Here is a 14,415-nt window from a genome sequence, read left to right on the forward strand (position 1 = left end):
GGAAGCTAAATACTGAAATAAGAGGTTTAAATGTCTGAAGCTTTAAATAGGACCTCAGATAAAAATTCTCAGCTCCTACTGACATCATCAACTGAAACCAGTGGCAACACATATATAAAAAGAAAGAGTATGTTTATTTATTTGTTTGTAGGCATTGATAAGATATCCCTTCATTCCTCAAAGTTTAACAATCATCTTGGCCTCTCCTCACATAGCATATTCTCCAATCCCTTCAGCATCTCTGTGGGTTCTCACTGGACTCATTCCATCCATGACTTTCTTGCACCCCTATTCATACAGAAACATGAGTCCAAACTACCAATTAAGATGTAGATCTCACACTGTGCTTCTGCTAAGGCTACTTAGGTCAGGAAAGCTGGGGGCTTAGAGGCTCAGAAAGCAGGAGATGAATGTCTGAATATGTGGAAACATCCTGGAAGTGGGGAAAGATCCTGGGTGTAAGGAGGTGCATGGTGGCTCAGAAGACCAGGAGATGCCCAGGAACAGAGGTCAGTAAAGCTCAAGACCTGCAGCTTCAAGTAGCTGCACAGTGAAGCCAACAACACTTTCTGCCCAGCCTTCCTGGACCAGCAGCAGTCTTTCCAATGGGAAGGAAAATCATTCCTACCTTGAGGCGGTTCATTGGTAAATTTTATAGAGGACTGTAAAAGATTAATAGGAAACTCTGGGTGGGCCTCTGTAGTGATCCAGGTTCTGAAATCGTCACTCATAGACTCTTTTGTGGTGATGGTGTCCATTAATTCATTAAGAAATTCCAAGCCAAGGTGGCAGTTCTGTAGAAGGAGCCATCCTCCATCTTGCATGCACAGATTTAGCAGTTGCCTTGCATGGGCTTCCTGGCCCTGACCCATTGAAATGGCACGACATGGAATGTTCTAAAGGTAAAAAATAAAGTTTATTTTATATGTAGTTCCTTAGAATTATACATGTCATGTATTGCTTCTGTAGATCCATGTGTAGAGACATTCTGCCAGAAAGAAAGTCATTAATGTCAATGGGGACTGATTATATTAAAACTGAGTAAAGAAAACAAAACAACAAAATAAAGCAAAATCTTTCAAGTTCCTCTTATCTTTCATCTGTTGGAAGAAAACTGTAAATACACACACTGGAAATAATATTATTGTACTGGTCTAATAAAATCAGTGGGATAAGACATCTGAAACATTTTTTCAGCTTTTTCACCGCTTTTTCAAATAAACCAAGACATAAACAAAGCCTGACCATTCTCTTAAAATGTACTGTCTTGAGTTGAGCTAGGGCTTCAGATAATAACTAATGAACAGTGTAAACCAAATCATTCTGGTGACTTTTTACTTTTTGACTGTTATGTCTGAACATATTAATTTAAAAGAGAACTGTTGGTAAAGCAGGTAAGACAGGAAAGATTAAAGCATTACTCAGGAAACATTGTATTGTCAAATGGCACCTCTGGAGCCACTGATTGAGAGGATTCCAGTTTGGTGATCTGCTAGCTTGAGCAGATCTAGAGAAGATCTAGATTGAGAAGACAGAAAACTTATAAATGCAAACATAAAATTCTGGAAGGGTATGGCATCTTCTCCAGAGGCTATGGGAAGGTAAAGTCAGGGGAGGATAGAAACTCGCACAAAGGGATCTGAAAAAGATAAGGCTGAGATCAGGACCACACAAGTCTTTCAGTAACAGGCTGGCAGATCCTCTCTTGCTTATTGTTCTTGCCACTCTTGCTCTTTTTAAGTCTGGCTCGGGTTGGCTGCCTGACTCCCTCTGGGGTAAACCAGAATTAACAAACTCAGTTATACATATTATTCTGCATACATGTTGAGGGTGAAAGAATTGATGAAGAGACTGTTTCATGAACAGTTTCATGTTCAAGACCTCCAGCTGAGTATCCCTCATGCAGTGAGCACTGAGCTGCATTTTTAATCTGGGCCTGTCTTCAGCTGGCTGAGAGCTACAAAGGTCAGTCTTGACCTGTACAGCTACTCAGACTGTCTTACTGTGAAATAAAAAGGAAGGAAGACATCCACTTCTAAAGAGCGTGGAGGAGGCTGCCCTACTTTTGCAGAAGAAGGTTAAGCATATGGACACAAACTGTGCTGGGTCATTTGGCCTTAGGGTCAGAGAAAAGGCCCTGACCTGATTTTACAGAACAGTATAAATACAGCTGCTGTATATGATCCCCCGTATCCTGGCAAGATTTAAGGACATGAGAATGCCAAAGATAAGAAAGCAGTTAAATCCTACTCTCAGGTCAGTTAAACCTGAAGCTGTAGCTAAAAGAAGCAAAGCTGAACAGCCTGTGAAGCTGGCTATGTGCCAGAGAACCAAAAAACTTTACCTTTACTAAGATGCATCTGAGTACAGCTAGCACTCCCACAAGTCAAAGACTATGACTACCCCTGCATAAGAGTGCATAAATATTCAGCAGGTACATTATTCCCTAACAAAGCATCTACTCATAATTTGCTCTTCTCAGCAATGTTACCTCTCAAATATACAACCATTAGAGGTTATGGAAACATCGAGAGAAAAAAAATATTTTTCACTATGAATTGTCCTCATTTTACTCCTTCTGAAAGAACTCTATCAAATGTCTGCATACAGAATGTTTCTTTCAAGAGTGAGTCATATTAGCATATCCATGTCATCTTAATACATCACCATCCAGATGAAAATGCTGGCATTTTAGTCGCTACAGTGGCTCTGTGCATAATTTCCTAAAAGAAGAAACTATCTCTACAATTTTTTAAAAATCTGATTTTAATGAAGCCAAAGTGTTGGCATAAGAAACTTTATTTTAACCCTGAGAGTTAAATTGTCCAACCATCTTTAAGTGAAAGTGAAGGGTGGGAATAAATGCAAGTAGTTTTAAGATAGAGGTTTTTATAAACAAGATTATATAGCTCAGTAGCCACAGATACTGCTCTCATTTCTTTGGGAGAGGGCCATCTGAACAACTACATTTTAGAGTAAAAAATAAATTCTGGACACAAATTTGAACATTATCAACTGCAGATAGCTGATTTATACTGTTAATATCATACTTACAGGCAGCATCCGTACTGGAAATCTATTTTAAGACTACAAATCATGACTGTAGAAGGGAAATCATTGGAAAAAGAGGCTCGAGATTTTTATCATTAAGAAGAAAAAGAACCCAGCACCACCCCCATCCCCCTTAAAGATCAGGCCCCTGGTACAACCAACCTATTTTAAAGATTTAGTCAGGGAAAAAAGCTGACAAATCCCAAAGAAAGTCAGGAACTAAGTACAATTTGTTGACATACCAGCAAAATAAACACAGAGCTTCCTTGAAAATATTTCTGAAAACTAAATTATTTCTAGATATGTGTTTCAAAAGCTAAAGAATTGCTGAAATGCTCCTCAAGTGTTGCATTGTTATATACATTTTTATATTTAAAACATCTGTGCTTACATTTTGTTTTGTGGTATTTGGATGGCTTTTGTAAAGTTGAAAGGTTTCTATATGCTATGTGGTTAGGTCTTCAAGAGATTAGAAAAGAACCTTACAGTTAAAACAGTGTTGTTGACTTTACAGTTACAGGTGACACTAGATTTAAACTTCAGGTTATGACAGCCTAGCTGATGTTGCCTTCTTCCTAAACCTTCTGTGTATAAACAAGGCAATCCCTTTAGCTCTTTCACAACTTCATTTTCTTTTTATTTTATACATATTTCCTGAAAGCATAAAAACATATTAAGATTGTCCACTGCAATATCCTTTTGGTCTGACAGCAGACAAGGATCAAGTTAAATCTTCAGATTTAAGATTCCTAAATTTAAACACTAAGTGAGAGTTAGGTCATAATTTAATCCATACTCAAGACAGACAGACAGACAGACAAATAAGTGTTCTGATTTTCAAACTGAATGAGCATGTCCATTCTCTAATTAATAAGCTAAAGAGATTTGTGAGTCCTCCCCACTCTTGCAAGTCTTACTCAGTGTACACTAAAATCCGGCACCATTAAATGAGATGCATTCTAACGAGGAGGAATATTTATGGAGATCTAAAGTAAGTAACCTCTTTGGAAAATTTTATATGCTGCTACATTGTGAACCATAAAAGAGAGCACAGAGTGCCTTAAGGTGATACAGTTCTGTAGGAAATTTGAATGTTTCCACCAAGAACACAGATTGAATGCTAGAGTATTAAAATATCTCTTGTCACCCTATTTATGATTTTTTTTCTGTATCTTCTTGTAATTGTCACTACTGTCAGCTCCTACAGTGAATGCAACACAGTGTAAACCACAAATCTTGCTTTGTTCTCATAGCTCAGTACATTTCTTAAATAGTGGATTATTATAGTCTGTTGGATAAAGACAGAGGTCTCAATGGAATCAAATAACTGCTGAAAGCAAGACTGCAACATTTTAATTTCCTAGTAAATGCATTTTGGCTGCTGGTCAAAAATTAACTTCCAGAGGACATTAGTATAAATATAAATACCATTATTTGAACATCTTTAAAATGTGGAAATACCACTTCTAGTGCAAAGAAGAGTTAAAAATATCTTTACCAGCTGTAGCAAAGCCAGTTAGGGAGGATACCTTAGATTTTGCAAGACGTTCTATGTTTTCAGTGGGGTCAGACCCCACGGATAAAAGGCATGTCAGAGGTATTCGACAGCCACTTTCTGCCCACATTGCTTCCATCTCAAGAATAAATCCTTCTGCATATTTCCCTCCAAGAGATTCTGCAATGTAGTGCCGAGCCTGGAAAAAAACATACCAGAAAAATGTATCTATCTTTACTTTTTTTAATGTAGCATTTATTAGTGATGTGGAATTTACCAATATATTCCAATAACATTGGAAGGCCATAACTGTCTAAACTTTAATTTTTCAACTTAGGTCCACAGGAGGCAAACAGTGAAATTCTCAGATAGCAAACTTCAAACAAAGAAGAGAAAGAATTCTGCTCATGCAACAGCCATCCTGTGAACACTGCTTCTAGAAAATGGTAAATGGGGTTTTTCAAACAACAGAAAAAAAAATCCATGTAGAATAGATCCAGTGCCAGCTCTGAGGACAGCCCAGATATTGCCCTAAATTACTGCCTGTTAAAACTTGGTGGATAGCCAAATAAAAGAGTTTCTCTATACCAGTTCCATTCTTAGTTCCTCTAAGTATGTATTGCTGACATTGTCTCTGCAGCAGCATGGATTAGCCAGATCTTTCATCTGACCCAGTTACAATCTCCCATATATTTACTGGAACTTCAAACGCATTCTCCTGTCCAGTCGTTATCCAAGTCTCTCAGGCTGAATATCTATTTCTACAAAACATAAACTCAGCTCAGACTTGATCCTTAAAGGTCAAGCCTTCTTTATGCCTCTATTTTTTTTCTTTTCACAAACATTTTCTAAAACAACTTCTAAAGCTACCTTAGTGCATGAAATTCTTTTTTGACTGAGGTGATTTCCTAACTATGTAATGACTCTCACAGATTCTGAGGCATGCATGATGAAGAGAAGTACTGAGGAACAAGGTAGACTGAGGAAAATGTCAATTGTAGGAAAAAACCACCCTCAGTCACCCACTATTAAGTGTAAATTTTGTCCTAGACAAAAATTTCTAATATTTTGGAAAACACAGTAGGGAAAGAAGAGATAAAGAAGAGAGCAACAAAAGAAATCCCCTCTCTCCTCAAAAATTAAAATAATTACCTTTTTTTGCAACCATTGTTCATTCTTTTTCAGAGATGGTTGTGCAATACAATTACAAATAGTTGATAAATAAGTTGATAGATAATTTTTAATAGACAGTAAGTTGATAAATAAGAAGCAGCAGCTGTATTATTTTGCTGTGTTTAAATTATGGCAGTTGGAATTCCCATACTTCTCTCCTACTTACTGACTGAAGAGTAGAATAATGAAAAAGAGTGGAGCGAGCTTTGTTGAAATAGAGATCCATGAGCTATGGTGTCCCCTAAATACAACACATGCTATCACAGCATGTAACATGTAAAGTTGAGACACACAAGAAAGAAAAACTATTACTTTCTAGTACAGAAAAAACAAAAAACAAAAAACCAAACAAAAAAAAAAAAAGTGAAAAGACGGTGCTCATAGGCTCATACATCTCTTTTACACCTACATAGAAAAGAAAAATCAAAATATCACAAACTGTGGAGAAACTGCTAGTCTACTGCAGTTTCTTTTATGACATTTGCCACAAGGCAGCCTTAATTATTACAATCTCAGTAGAGAGGGTAAGTAAACAGTTTATCTGCTGTTTTAGTGCACCTGTCATAAAAGTGAATTGTTCTTTTTCCACCGCTTCTGTGAAAAAAAACAGGGATGTGTCTTTTAATTCACCAGAGGAATGCAACTTCTTTACAGGTTTCATTGACTCAATTCTGAGAGCACCACACAAAAAAAAAATTGTATTCTCGCATCTCCAACACAATTTGTTTCATGTTCTGCTTCCTAGTTCATTTCAATTAAATAAATTCGTGCTTTCACACATATTTTTTTATGTGCACTTCTATATCTGATTTTTCAAAATAGCTCACTCTGCAACAAATATTAAGTTACCAAGAAATTCAGAGAACATAAGTTTGGAACTGGCAGTTCTTCATGAGATATCACATGGCATAACTTTTGTACAAAATTGTATCTTACTTGGGCAACGGTGTGATCAGGGCACCAGCTACGGACAAGGAGCAGCTTATGGAATTGATCCAGTATGCTGTCATAACCATCAGGAATAACAGATTTTTCAGGAGCTTCTTCATCAAACCAGGCTTTCCAAGACTTCTCATTCTTAGCAATTTGCACCAGAAGTTGATTGAAAGGGTACAATCTAGATAACTGCACAAGATTGAGCCATGTTGTGTCAAGGATCCACTTTTTTGGTTTTGGTTCCACAGAATTCATATCCAAGCTGGCACCTCCTGCAAAGTGAAAAGTATTATAGAGGAAAACAAACATTGTTAAGCAGAAAAATGACAAGTAATAAAAAATATTTTTTTAATATATAATTCAGGGAGTAACATTTTATGTAAATTAGTATATGGAGACCTAGAATTTGCATGGAAGAAACACTTAACAAAGACCTACTTGTAAAGTGGTCTCAGTTCCTCCCAAAGCTGAATTCCCACTAATTTTTATGCTACTTCTACTCTATCTGTAGAGCTGTAATAAAACATGACCAGCTAAAAGGATCCTGTTCTTCAGAGCAGATGTAGAATGGTTAGTACAGCCTCCTTTCATCTATCTATACTAAAGAATAAGAAAGTACATGGTGCATTCATTTCCAGGACTGTGTAACAGCCTCTTAGCTCAACCACCACTCAGCCTCAGGCCCATTTGCACACCCAGCACAGCTGAGCCACAGCTGAACAGTAACTCAGTGTTTGCCAAACAAACTGGGATAAGTGGATGCCAAGCACCTGACTGTACTTGTACCAGATTGCATTTATCATATCTTGGAGACAGTGAGGTTCAACCCCATCAAATTTTATAAATTATACTCAAATTTTTTTTTGTCATTGTGTCTGAGTAGTGACATACAGTGGTGACACAATTCAATGCAATATAGAAGTGTTTTACAACATGGAACAGACCTTCACCTTTTTTGTGCTGGTACTTAGGTCTGGTATAGCACTCGTGCCTGCTCATCAGCCATCAAGAGAGCTTTTGCTGATTGTCTACAATCTCACAGACCTACAGATATGGCAACTTGAAAAAGAGGCTCTAAGTTCTCTTACAAGTAATGGACTTATTCTTTCTCATTTTGCAATGTATAACAGTTAAAATTATCCTCATTTAAGCATTATTTTGATAACAAATAATCTATATTTCTCTTGTTTTGGAAAATTTGTCTCTTAATTCCTTCTTGGACTGTATATGTTTTCATTCATGAGTTAAAAACAAGTAGATCCACAGGATATAGCACATTGTTAATGCAAGTACCACAAAATCTGAATTTGGCAGTACACAGACATAGGTAAATAGAAACATTTTTAGAGAAATTACCTTTGATCAGTGTCTCAAACTCAGTGTGTGAAATTTTCTTGGCCTGCAAGTCAATCTTCAGTGCCAGAAGCAATGTGAACAGGAACCTGTGATTTTCATACAGCCCCCGAACTGTGTACTTGAAGACTTCGTAGGTGAGATGCTCAATAATATAAATTACCCTTTTTGCTGGAATTTGGGATTTCTGAGATCTTTCCACTGATCGGTCAAAAATGCCAAGGAACTGCCCTAAAGATGTTTGGTACATGGCATTAACCAAGCTCATTTCCACAATCAGGGAATAAAGGACACTACCACGACCTGCCACGGGCCGATACTCTTCACGTGCAGTATTGATTTTCACCTCTGTCTCCATTGCTGTGTTTAATTTTTCACTGACCTTAAAATTAATGGGAAAGAACATGAAGATTCAGGTGTATTACTTGTGATTTATACTATGCAAGCAAAAAGAAAAGGTCTTGAGTAAAATCACAATAATATTTTTAGTTGAGCTTTGATTCTCTCTGCCAGTGTTTCAACACAGACATTGTGCCTTCATGTATTCCAGCTCCTGTCACAATGGGAACTGATTCAAACTTACACCTGCAAAATATGCCTGGAATATAAATAGTATCCAGGTAGCAGTTTAATTTTGCAATTTTTAATGAAGGAAAAATTAATGTTTCTACTATTTATTTGTTAAGAAGTCAAATGTTATATAGTGACTCTGAATGGAAAAAAAATAAAACAGGAATGAAAATACATACATCTTTACATATATACTATCATTAAACTACAATTACAGAATTTATCTGCAATAGATTCAAAATTCACCTCTTCTGCTGTTGCTTTAGTGATCCTCAAGACTTCTATCAGAGACTCATCTTCTACCAGCGAGCCCTCTGTACTGGTTAGACGGCAGAGCAGATTATCTTCAAGCTCCTGCATTTTCCTCTTGTTGGATGTCACTTGTTCCATCAGTTTGATTCTTTCTGCTTCCAGTTCCTGTATTCACGAAGTTTGCCACAGAATATATAACATCAATTAAAAGTAAGATTCCTTATAAAGACACAGAAAACGTGATTTCATGCATGTGAGATTGGGGACTTTGCTGACTTTTCCATAAATTACTGAAATATTACTCAATATTTCTGTACTAAAATAATTCACATGCACACTGACTATATATTTTAAAGTAATTTAAATGTATCGTGTATTTATTTGTTTAATGAGGCATAAATGCTGGAGAATGAAAACACATCAGAATTACCAGGAAAATCTTCCTCATAGTAAGGTGCACAAACCACTAAATATAGTTTCCAATGGCAAGTGATAAAAGGTACATGACATTGAGTACTTAAAATTAAATCAGATAAAGGCCTGAAAGATGCTTTGTATGGATGGGTCTTACGTTGTGAGCAAAATTGACTGGATGACCTTTTCCATTTCTAATTTCTGTGATTCTGTGACTTTGAAAGATACGATCCTCTACTGCTTATAAAACAGGAAATGTTACAATTATTATCTATGTCATATGGATGTTTTTGCCCTTTCTACAAGACAGATAATGACAAGGGAAAAAAGGCAGAAGAGTCAACACAATGCCAAGTGAAATGAGGCATCTATACAGCACAGTCTACACAGCTCAGGGATGCTCTTGCTGGCTGTCTTTATTTAATCAATCAACTCAACCTTTCTATAAGAAAAGGGGAGTTAATAATAGTCTATCTACACCTATGGCTTCAGTTCATTTTCATTTTTCATCAGCATGTCAGGTTAGAGAAAAAGGAGATGTGCAGAGTTATACAGTACAGGAGAGGTTCTGCTGTATTTCAAATAAGTGACAAATTTCTTTATTTTCACAAACTTCTCATTTGGAAACCTGTTTGAAGTATGTTCTGGGGCTACAGGGTGTAGCTCTGTGGAAGCTACAAGTAACTGCATCCCCAAAGAGGGGAATGGCTTAAGCATCAGTAATTCAGTTTTCTACATTTACTCTTCTTTCTATACCATTAATACAAAAAAAAAAATTAGAATTACACAAAAGGAATAATTCCACAAAACACTCAAAAATATGTTTAACTACATGCTTAAATTCCACATAGAGATGTGCTTTGCTTAAGATCAGACACTTTACCCCTACTATTTATAAGCCTGTAAAAGTATCTTTCAGAACATTAGCAAATATACCAGGTGCAAGTTTTTGTTTGTAAGAGAACTTCACAACCATGTTTGGAACATAAATAATAGTTGTTCTGAACACAAATAGTGGCAGCAACTTCATTATCAAAGTACAAAAATATGCTGATATATATATATATACAGGATCAATGTATAAAGCCGAGAATAAACACTTCTTTGATCAAATTTCATTGATCACTGGAGCAATCTTTAAGAATTTCTTGGTTCCTTTAATCTATTACTTTAGCTCAGCGATCATGAAGTTGTCTCTTTGTAATAGAAAACCTGCTCTGCAGAATCTCTGTTCATGTTGTGTCTTTTCTTTGAACTAAATTTTTCAGAATCCTATTGGCTCTGACTATCTACACCATAAAATTCATCTCTTACTGAGACATAAGAGACAGAAGAACCATGATGTCTTCATATTTGTCAAAAGAAGTTTAATAAATGTTGATTAGCTGCAATCATATCCCGTGCATCAAGTAGTGCCAATATTAACCAGGTTAATTAACTTATTAACCAGGCAATTCTCTTTATGTACAGCACTGGAGGAATATTTTTCAGTGACTATATTTTTGACCCAAAATGCAGTCTAGGTGTTGTTACGTACATTCAATATGAATACTCTAACAGTTCTGTCCAAGACAAAAAAGAAAAACCCCAGAACAAGGGTATCTTGTGGGAAGAGTAGTTTTATATGTTGGTCATGAGTAACCTATTATGCTTCTTTCACTTCAATCAATTTAGACCTCTTCCCTCCCTTCAGAGGTTAGTCAGGATACTCCCATTCACTCCTGCAGATGCTGTACAATTTTGTTTACAGAAACCTACATCTACTGGAGTAAAGATTAAAAGTTTTGCATCTAAACCATTTGTTCCACCCTACTTTCCCCCAGTACCTGCTGTGACAGGAAGTTTGTGCATTACAATGACTTTCCATGCTCTGTTTGTGACTGTCAGACTTAATTCCAGTCCTTAATTCAGTAAAGGCTCATTTTGAGCAAAGTGGAAGGGTGTTGGCTGGAGAAAATGACAGCACCACTAAAGAACACTGGTTAAAACATGCTTTGGGGAAGTCAAAGGAAGAATCAATTCTCTTAGGTAGGCAAATCCTCTCACATGACCAAGCCTACCTTAGCTACTTACTGAAAGCAGCAGCCCTGCTAATGCAAACCTCAAATTTTTCTCTCACCTGAGAGAGGATTTTCTTCATGATATTAACTTGCACATAATCAATGCAAATTTTAGTAAGAACAGAGTCAAGTCAGTGTTCAGGGCTCCTTAAGAATTTTTTATTTCCTTGCACATTAGAGTCTAGCTGGCAAAAGTAGTTCAAGTTCATAAGCATTTTTTCATGTAATTCAAATTAAGTTTAAAAAGGAATTCAGAAATAAAAGAGATTTCTGACTGAACAAGAAGCCCTTTCCATATATGAAGGAATAAATTTGTTTTATGTATGTTATGTGTATGCCTGTGATGTATTTTTAATGAATAATTTTCTTTCTTCTCTTTCCAAGGCCAGATCTTAAAATAAATGTTTAGGTTTCCCCATTCAATTAAAAATCAGCTCCACATTGTATTTCAGAAAATGCACAACCTTTAAACTTTCATTCACATTTTTGTTCTTGCATTTGATTTCAACCAAGCCATTGAATATGCATGTACTCCTGGTGCAGATACTGAACAAGCCTTCCCTCCATTCAAATACTGCAAGACTCAATACCTGCTTTTCTGTGAGGATGACACGGCCAAGGAGCTGATCTTCCAGCCCTTTCATAGTAACAGTAAAGTCAATCACAGTTGTTCTTGCACTAATTTCTGGAGTGTAAACAGGATTAGCCACCTTTGTTGTCATATAGAGGGTAAACCCCTTTGTTACATCTACTTCCTTGTCACCTACTTTCACCTGAAAATAAAAAACATTTCTCAATTTTCAAAAGCTGAATTCAGAAAAACTGTTATTTTATCCAATGAAAAAAAAAAAAAATCTATTAACTCTTTTTTTTTTTTTTTTTTTTTTTTTTTTACATTTTCATTTACACTTTGTAAACTTTCTGATTAAGGATAAAAAAGCCCCTCAAACAACCCCATGAGTTCACTACTCATCTTCTAACTGTTTTAAAGGTACAAATCATGTCAGTTTTTAGACTGCCCCACACCCAATATCTGTCCTATTGGGTTTTAATTTCAGATCTACAATTCATCTTACTTTGTGTGCTGAACCAAATTTTATGAAATTTTTTTCCAAGATGTTATCTAGAGCAGGATCAAGTTCCTCTCCAATGTCTTCAATTAACAGAGGTCGGCCAAGGGCCAAGCAGTCTTCTACATGACTTCTGAAGAACTTCTGGTTCATAGCTGTAACCTAGGAAGATAGAGTCACAACACAGCATGCATTTGAAAACACACAGAAAACAGCATAAAATCTATTGCAGCTTTAAAAATTTATACTCATCCTAGGATATCTATACAAATGGCTACATTATAGGGACCAAAACCTGCCTCTGCTGACATGGATGGAAGGTTTGCTTTAAAATTAGGAGAATAGAATACACTTCCTAATTGTTACTATTTACTTATTTATCTGCATACTACCCAATCATTGTAATATCTTAATATCTCCTAAATATAAATAGATTTATGCCTGGAACACTAGTGTGAAGTACAGAAATATTTATGGAGGTCAGAAAGGGAACCAGTGTTACATAGGAGGCCTGATCTGACATCAGACATTCAATTTCCAGTTCAGTTCCAGCAGTCTTAAAATTGCTAGAAGCCACACAGACTGCTTTTCATTTATTTAAATTTAATATATTTAACACAATCCTTGAAGATGATAATTTAATAGCCTTTCCAGGCATCTCTTAAGTCATGGTTTCTGGGTGGTTTTTTTAGCAGGAAAAATAATTAGGATAGACATGTTTTTAAAATAAATCCTTGTCTTATAGGCAAAGCTGTTTGAAAAAGGTATAATTAAATTATCTAGAGGCACATTACACAGAATTAAACCAGTATATTATTTAAAAATTAATACTCTGTTCCATCACTCTGCACTTTTTGTTTGTTATAATGTAGGCATATGTGTATCCACCAAAACAGCATGTTGCCTACATTTTTATTTCAAATTCAGCTGAGGGACAAAGCTAGTTTCTGGGTGACCAACAACAAAACACTAACAAGAGCATAGCAAATTACAATATCCCAGATGTAAGCCATAACTTAAACACTTGTGTATTTAGAATCTTGACATAACTCTGTTCCTCCTGGACATATTGGGGAGAACTCAGACTCAGAGCAGGAGATACAAATCTCCAGGAAGGTGGAGAATGAGATGCAACCTTTTACATCCCTCTTTGCTTCTCCTTCACTATGGCAAGCAATTAAAATATTCATCATAAAAATAGATATGCCATAACATATATAACACTCCAAGATATTTTGCCCTGTTATTGATACCCTGATATAGGGAACAGGTTCTGTGTCAGTCTTGTTTTAGTTTCTGCATAACTATGTACCAATAAACATCCAACTTAAATTACACATGGCCATAGTATGATGACACAAATGACACACACATTTTAAAAAATTGTAAATTAACTATTTACCTGAAGTCCATTATTCTTTTCCTTATTTTTGATCCAGATCTTTCCTTGACCTTGTGGATCAATCAGCAAAGGATACCTAGATGCCTTTGTGACTATAATGCCATTTTGAATTGAAAGATCATCATTTGGAAGACCCTGGAGGTTCCATTCACCCACTGTAGCATTGTCAACAAGCATAGCAGTAAGGTTCAAGCTCTAATAGAAAATATACAATTATAAAATTAGTACTGTAGAAAACATACATGTAAAACATACAACATGTAAATACAAAATTGGTGCCCATTAGAGGCACTATACTAAAACATCTGCTGGATGGCTTCTTCTTATTCTGATCAGAATGCATGATAGAGTGTATTTGGTAATTATTGCTTACTGTTTCTGTTTTTTTAAAGTTCAGTGGCTCAATCATTGCGGTTGAGCAGTAATGAAAGTGAATTCTGTTGAGGCTTTGATGTCCATCAGAGAGTGTCAGTAAAACTCTGAAGCCAGTTCAATATCTAATGATAAACTGGTTTTTTTGCCATTTTTAATAGCAAACTCTCTTCCTGCAAGTTCAAGTGAAAGTGTCATCTTGCTCAGAAGAGCCTCCACTTACTGGAAAGTGCCTTCCAAGTACAGGATGGCTGTGGGAGACTAAGA

General features: G+C 36.1%; 1 protein-coding gene across 1 annotated transcript in view; it reads right to left on the minus strand.

Moving 5' to 3' along the window:
- The window catches only part of LOC306799897 (dynein axonemal heavy chain 5-like), a 144,296-nt gene that overhangs the window by 33,173 nt on the left and 96,708 nt on the right, over positions 1-14,415 (minus strand). The window contains exons 59-66 of the mRNA XM_079301529.1: positions 13,777-13,971; positions 12,381-12,536; positions 11,895-12,077; positions 8,825-8,995; positions 8,012-8,390; positions 6,656-6,927; positions 4,581-4,745; positions 629-896 (exon numbers count right to left, since the gene is read on the minus strand). Coding sequence (XP_079157655.1) covers positions 629-896; positions 4,581-4,745; positions 6,656-6,927; positions 8,012-8,390; positions 8,825-8,995; positions 11,895-12,077; positions 12,381-12,536; positions 13,777-13,971 — 1,789 coding nt within the window. The remainder of the gene's footprint in view (positions 1-628; positions 897-4,580; positions 4,746-6,655; positions 6,928-8,011; positions 8,391-8,824; positions 8,996-11,894; positions 12,078-12,380; positions 12,537-13,776; positions 13,972-14,415) is intronic.

Source organism: Erithacus rubecula (genome assembly GCF_903797595.1).
Source record: "Erithacus rubecula genome assembly, chromosome: 3".
NCBI lineage: Eukaryota > Metazoa > Chordata > Aves > Passeriformes > Muscicapidae > Erithacus > Erithacus rubecula.